This window comes from Dermacentor andersoni, chromosome 4 (genome assembly GCF_023375885.2).
Source record: "Dermacentor andersoni chromosome 4, qqDerAnde1_hic_scaffold, whole genome shotgun sequence".
Lineage (NCBI taxonomy): Eukaryota > Metazoa > Arthropoda > Arachnida > Ixodida > Ixodidae > Dermacentor > Dermacentor andersoni.
The window spans coordinates 60,051,127-60,058,626 of NC_092817.1; the positions used below are offsets into that span (position 1 = coordinate 60,051,127).

A 7,500-nucleotide genomic window follows, 5' to 3' on the forward strand; every position below is an offset into this window, starting at 1 on the left:
TATCTTACACGACCTCTGTAGCACTGTCGGAGCGCCTTAAAACGCCTAGTCAAAGATGCCGTTGGAAAACGACACGTTGCTGCGTTTACACATGGACGAGTGGCAGTTGATGCAAAAGTCATTTCCAAGCTTACATTAGGATGCGCATTTTAACGCTCACATTTCTTAGATGCTGAAGTTTGAGCTTGTTCTGGATGCGAAGATCTGCACGTAACAGTCACTTGAGTTCGCGGCCTTACATTTCCGAGTCACTGAGGCTATTCAAGGTCGCAACATTGCCATTCGGCTGCGGCTGTCAATGTGAAAATCCTCACAGGATGCTATCTGACTACCCGGAGGTTGACGACCCACTGATTCTACTTTATCTTTGGCGGAAAGTTTGGGCTTTCACGCGGGGACAATGGAAAATCCTCTACGTTCGGAGCGCGAGACAAAGTGTGAGTAGCGCCCATGAGTCCCAGCAGATGCGCCCCACAGTGCATGGCGTTGGAGTGCGTTCGACGCAAGCAAGCCAGCCAGCAAGCAAGCAAGCAAGCAAGCAAGCAAGCAAGCAAGCAAGCAAGCAAGCAAGCAAGCAAAGCAAGCAAATGACACGAAATACCATGTACAGGCCGTAACCTCTCTAACGGATATTGCACACTGTGACACGTCCGCAGATAGGAGACCAAGTCTTTTATTGCTTCGACACACTGCAGCGCTCGCGGATCGCTGGAGTTGTTTACGGTGTTCAGAAAAGTATGAAACATTGTGTAGTGGTGTCACGAGGCGCCCCCTGGTTGCACTGCGAGCGCACGCCCTGCAGAGAGTTTCTTACGAAGGATGCGACTGCGTATCATGAGCTAGGCAACGCGTATTTTTAAGAAAACGCTTGAAAGCTGCTTCTGCAAAATAAATAAATAAATAAATAAATAAATAAATAAATAAATAAATAAATAAATAAATAAATAAGGAGCTGGGAGAAAGGGATTGAACGAAGCAGCGTCTCGCTGGTTCCGTCGTCTCGCCAAGCATTGCTCTCTTTTTTAAAGTGTGTTCACATATATGTTAAAAGCAAAATCAGTGTAATTTTCGACAGTGGTATTCGGATCGTTAGTTGTTTCGCTGTTAGCTGCGAAGTGAGACAAATTTGGCCACGAAAGGGCCGGCTGTCCCAAACTCTAAGCCAAGAACAACGAGAATAAAAGAAAAGAAGGAAAGAAGGAATGAAGGAAGAAAATTTTAAAAATCGAAGCAACGAAATGTCAACAAAATAAAAAAGAAGTGCTACTTGTGCGGCACTGGTTGTTTTACCTGTGAAGTAGCAAGTGCGCAGCCCAGCTGGTCTTCAGTGTTTTAAATTTCTTGTAGCGTCTTAGCTCACGTTGCGTCCAGGCATTGTTAACGTAATCGGCGTGTCACCTGTGTTTTGTTACCTTTAATGACACCGTTGAACATATAGGTAAAATACAAATATACTATCGCGCTGTCTATGAGCCACAACGCGAAAGCGCTCGCACGTTGTAGCTCATACTGAGTGCGATAGAACGACGAAGGTTTTGTTCTTGCTCCTTCGTTGTGCAATACACATTGATGTGTTATCTTGTGCCAATCCAATAACACATTTGCTTTTTTCGATTATAGGACAACGTTTCCTTGCGCTCGTCCATCTATGATGAAGAGGTGGATGGCATTCGCCCCTTCAAGAGCGTCTTCGAGCTCAACACTACTGACGTCATGGACTTGGGTCACTACACCTGTTACTACAATGGGACCACTGATCTCACCAACGCGGGAAACGCTACGTCAGTTTACGTCTTCGTCAATGGTAGGTAACTTTGCTACTCTTTGCTTTCGCGCGCTGACACGGTAGCTTGAAAATGCTCGTGGAACATTGGGCATTTATAACTTGTCATAGACGTTCCCAAGCTACCCTTCTCTTGTCGATATCAACGGGTCACTGACGAGAAACACTGAATCAGTTTAGCCTGATAAGATATTCTTGAAAAACAATATTTTCATTAATTTCGCAGAAGATAAAATGAAGTCCAAACTACAATTTCTTGAATTTCGCTCGAGACCGCTAGCGCCGTTACGTCAGTGACGTCTGTGTGACGTCACGAGTTTCAGTGTTTCTTTTTTTTACTCGCACTTCATCTCAAGAAGAACTTCAGTTTGGCCTAGTTGGTGTTTACTGCATATCATACTGACCGCAAATAAAGACGGGGACAGCGGAAGAGAACACAAGAACCCTTGTCGTTTTTGTGTTCTCTTCCGCGGTCCCCGTCCTTATTTGCGGTCAATATGACATGCGTACTTAATCTGTTTTGGGAGGGTTGATGCCAATGATGAAAACTTAACCGCACTTGGAAATTTGTGGTTGATCGCTCTGTTTCGGGAGTCCGTTGGATCTCGCAGCCGCTCTTGCCCTTTCGGTCAGCTCCTGCTGAACTTCGAGGTATATACGCTGAGCAGCGTTTCCTGCCTTCAATAGCGTTTCCTGCCCACCGCTCATTCGTCGGTTCTTCTGTCCTTTCTAGTTCCGTGTTGTGTTGGCAGGCCCATACGATGTGGTATAGGTCCAAAGCTTTTCAAAGCTTGCTCGGTCGATTATTTGGTTCCTTCAGAATGCAATGTAGCCTTTCTTTACCGGTAAACTGTTAGCTAGACCCAAGCAGACGCCTTTAAAGTCTGTGACGTCAAGGCGAATGGGCGCTGGGACTGCCCGGGCGGCGGCGTACCCCGTCTTTCGTTTTCGCGTCCTTTCTGACTTGCCAAGTCTCCTCTCATGATAAGAATGACTTTTTTTGTATTGTAGAACTGTACCTTGATAACACGTCTGAACTTATATTTCTTTCTAGGGTCTCTTTAAGACAGAGCACACTGATTAATTTAATGATTATGCGCAATGTACCCATCGCATTTAAATGCCACACAAGGCACAATAGTAGATGCTTTCACCAGTATTAGCAATGGCAGAGATTAACACTGCTTTTTACTGCATACCGGATAATGCATATACGTACTTGAATTTAGCGCATGGGACTGCGTCGTATAGAACATCAGGTTACGCTACCTTTAGAATACGCCTGCACATTCATTTATATAAGCAATGAGCAGCTTCGTATTCTATAGCGGAACCCGAGCCGTCGCTGTTCAAGTCAAAAGTTCTGACTTGGTAAGTGGCTGCAGTATCTTGTATTACCGAGAAAACGCTTCGTCAATGCACTTTTGCACGCGACGAAACTGAATATCGTTTTTCACACCAGCGTTCCATTGCCAGAGTTGCGCCTCGCAGTGCGGCCACTGCCGAATCCAATCATTTGAATCCAGTTCCACAGCCGGGAGCCAACTGAGCTCCGACAGTGACGACTCGGGCCTAAAAAAGAGTCGTTTCAAAATACCTTCCTCTCTCCACTTCTGGCGACAGCGTGAATAAGAGCGAGGTTTAATTGCGCCCTTGCCTCCCGACCGTTCGCAGACGACTACTACCTGTTCCAGCCGGAGAAGCAGATGGACCAGCTTGTTTTCGTGACGGTGCGCCACGGCGAGATGTTGGTGGTGCCGTGCCTGCCTACGCATTCGGGCGCCCATGTCCAGCTCTGGAAGGACCTCGGCCAGGACGAGATGGAGGAGGTGGCGCTGCTGAAGCGCGACGTCGAGTTCGACCCGATGCGCGGCTTCGTCATCTACTACCCGCAAAGCTACTACGCCGGACACTTCATCTGCAATGGCTCGGTGCCCGGACGCGTCTACAACGACTCGTCCATGGCCGTCGTGTTCGTCTATCTGCGTGAGTATTGTCGAGCACCCGCTCGGCGCCACCGCAAGAAAAGCGCCGCGCGTATAGCGTTGTGGTGAACTGTGCGGCTTCTCTCGCGGCCTCTGAGATCTTCAGCGTGTCCCACGCTCTGACGATTTCGGAGGCAATTGTCGTTTCAAAGGGGAGGCCAGTTGTCATGCGCGTATAGAAGTACAACAGGAAGCAAGAGCACCTTTAACAAGACGTCTATACACAGCAGATGGCAAACAAGACGATCGTGTTGGTCGTCTGCTTGGATCAAATGTCTTGTTAAGTGTGTTGTTTCCTTCTTGATAAGTGCACTTCACATGTCTACAGTGGCACAATTACAATTGATTGCACTACAGTGCTCCATATAGAAACTGAGGTGGTGAAATGCCTGACTTCATTTTTTTTGAGAAATGAACACACGAAAGGAAATGCTACTTGTGGAGAAACATGTTGACACCGGTTTGCGTGTAAAGAAACGTAAATAGGAAAGACCGCGCATATAGAGCAAAGGGATGCTAACCCTGCAGAATACTAAAAGTGCAGCTCGCATATGCTCTCACAGCTAGCAGAATATCAGTAAGCGGTGAAACTCTTAATCCAGCACTGTTCTCGCAATAAAGACATCATTGCCAAGCGTAGAATTACACCAAAATCAAAGTGGTTTTAAAGTCCTACCCGTCTGGTTGCTTAGTGGCTGTGGTGTTGTGCTGCTAAGCACGAAGTCGCGGGATCGAATTCCGGCCACGACGGCCGCATTTCGATTGGGGCGAAATGCGAAAACACCCGTGTACTTAAATTTAGGTGCACGTTAAAGGGCCCCAGGTGGTCCAAATTATTCCGGAGTCCCCCACTAGGGCGTGCCACATAATGAGATCGTGGTTTTGGCACGTAAAACCCCATACTTTAATAAACATAATAATTAAATATAAAGTTCTACACTTCTTCAGTGTTTTCAGAATCTCGAGCAAAGGCGACACTGCTAGGTGTGAGATGCTTCACGCATGCTTCTGCTTCATGCTCTCGTGTTCCACTTTCCCGACGCTTTCTATGCTTGACAAAAATGCAGCTCCCGTGGACATAGCGCCCAGCGTGATGATTGAGAAGGAGAGCAACTTTCATCCGGTGCTGAACGACTCGTTCACGCTCAACTGCACGATCACCGTGGAAATGGGCGTCATGGTCGTCTTGTCCTGGGACTACCCCGACAAGAACGTAAGTTAATTTCGCGATTCGAAAGCTTTCACGAAGGCCAAAATGAGTTGGAGCTCTTGGACAGCGGTAATAAAGTCAGTCACGTGGCCCTTCTGCACAGGTTTGTCTCCTTCCTCGCCTGATTCAGCCTAGCGCACAACTTGGTTGCGTTAAGTTGTACTTACGTGGGATACATTTGTGACAATGCTGCACACGTGGCTTCAAATCACTGTTTTATTTTGAAATGGAAAACACTCCCTTCGATGTCGTCGTTTCCAAGTGTAGCCACCTTTGGCAGCCGATACGACTATTGTCGCATAACTTTTACCTTTAAAACTCATACGTCAGCTCCTTTTCAATCAAGGTGTAATGAAAGAGGCATTCTTTGCCACTAATGACAGCAGAAACGTCGTGATTGCCTTTATTTTCATAAATGACTAAGTACGCGAATAAAGAAGGAAGCATCCTTCAAGTGTTGCATTTATACTATAAGAGAAAGAGCAGAAACGTGGTTCACGTTGAACTGAGTTCACGGCATTCAAGTTCTTGACTGAATGCTAAGCTTAAAACTAACAAAACATTACGCGTAACACGAAGGGAGAATTCCCAGACGCGTAATCTGCTAGCGCGCTCTTTGTGAAGACACTCTTTTTTTTTTCTATGGACATTCTCCTTGCTGACGCGACGCTCACTTTTTGGCTAGTGTTCCTGTATATGCTCCTTGCGGGAGCATATACAGGAACACTATAGCCAAAAATAGTGTCCCTGTATATGCCCCCTGCGGGAGCATATACAGGGACGCTATTCTTGGCTATAGCGCCCTGATTGTTAGTTTTCGTCAATGGGTCACCTATTTAAGACGTCCCCAAGAGATGCAAAACACGTTCTCTCGAGCCAGTTTGTCCGGCTAACTGAATTTGGCTGGCAAAAGTGTTGACCTGCGCCGCGTCCTCAAGGAAAAAAAAATCAAGAAAGAGCACAAACAAACGTTAATGTTGCTCTTGTGCCTACAGATTTGTAACGCGAGTTCAGCATCACTTTTTTGTTGCCTCGCCTCTACTACAGAGCTCACGCATCAAGAAGACCGAGGCCATCAGCTACAGCAAAACGTTCGGGCAAGACCGCTTCGTGCTATCCGTGGTGGCGTCACAGCTGACTGTTCGTGACGTGCAGAGGAGCGACGAAGGGCTGTACACATGCTCCTGCAAGGACCATCACGGGAAGATGTACAACCACTCCATCTTTGTCTCCGTCTACGGTAAGGGATAGACATTCACTTGGCTTGAGACCGTACTCTAAGCTTCCCGACACGGATGTGGTTCTGTAATGCTGTTTTGGTAGATATTGTTACACTATAAAAGTTCATTGAGTAGCGCAGGCGTTCACCAGGTTAAAGAGTGTGCGCAGAGCTATTCCTCCTTTTTTCTTCATTTTTGTTTCGCTTCTGTTGTGCTCCAGCTATTCTTAAGGTTTCTTAAAAAGTTCAAAGCTTGGTATAGGCATGTAAAAACATATTGTTTTCAGTTGTGGTTACTGAAAGTACCAAGACGCAGTAACCTTACGTTTTCCATATAATGCTGAAAAGAAAGGAAATAAATCGAATAAAGGCTCACTGCTTTTATGCCCTTGTCCCGCCACGCTTTGCCATTCTATTTTCATCTTGCTGCTGTTCCAATCACGAAAACTAAAATGACAAGCGCACGGTGCGTAAATGCATTCATCAAATGCCCTCAGTGCCGGCACACGCAAACATAACCACACGAGCAAGAGAGGCTTTTTATTCATTCAAAGTTAATGCCACTAACGCTGCCCGATTACTCCCACGATTGAAGATGCAGGGTACGCTTCTCCCTTTCATCGATCCGGCCGCTTTGTAGCTGTAAGAAATCGTGGTCATGTTTCGTAAGGAGTGGAAATGAACAGATCTCCAGATAAATATAAGGATTGCTGAAAACTCGCTGCCCGTATAGGGCGACTAGGGAGAAACCGTAGAGAGGTTTTAACTGACGAAGACCTTGACTGTCAAGGCGACCGGACCTCAGAAACGCTTCGCCTCCGAGCTCTTCGGACAGGCAAGCGGCCGTCCCAAAGCCTTCGCGCCACGTTGGCGTCACGGCGTAATTAATACATGCCGCCTCGGTGATCCTTATCGTCCTAGTGGCGTGGTGCGTGACCCTTGACCATGAACCAGCGCTTGCTCTGTACCGTGAGTGTTGTCGTATGCGTATACCGCTGAGGCTTCGTGCGTTCATTGTCGCTATTTGACGTTTTCTTCTTTCGTTTCTTCCTTCCCCTTTTATTTCTTTTGTTTCGACTATTTCACATTTCTTTAGCGTAGTCACGCCTGCTTGCCGCTTTCGCAAGATATTTCCTAATCCATGCGTTCGTGCGTATACTAGAGCGCTTTGGTGTCCGTATACGTTCTAGGACGCAGGATGCAAACGAAAGGGGCCGATAAGGGGCGATGGCATCATGAGGTGGCTTTAAGAGAGAGAGAGACACACACACACACACAGAGAGAGAGAGAGAGAGAGAGAGAG

At 46.9% G+C, this 7,500-nt stretch overlaps 1 protein-coding gene across 2 annotated transcripts in view; it reads left to right on the forward strand.

Moving 5' to 3' along the window:
* Positions 1–7,500, forward strand: part of Pvr (PDGF- and VEGF-receptor related) — an 82,322-nt gene that overhangs the window by 52,147 nt on the left and 22,675 nt on the right. For both annotated transcript variants that reach the window (XM_050183035.3, XM_050183034.3), the window contains exons 3-6: positions 1,621–1,804; positions 3,458–3,769; positions 4,836–4,981; positions 6,026–6,218. In XM_050183035.3, the coding sequence (XP_050038992.1) occupies positions 1,621–1,804; positions 3,458–3,769; positions 4,836–4,981; positions 6,026–6,218 (835 nt within the window). The remainder of the gene's footprint in view (positions 1–1,620; positions 1,805–3,457; positions 3,770–4,835; positions 4,982–6,025; positions 6,219–7,500) is intronic.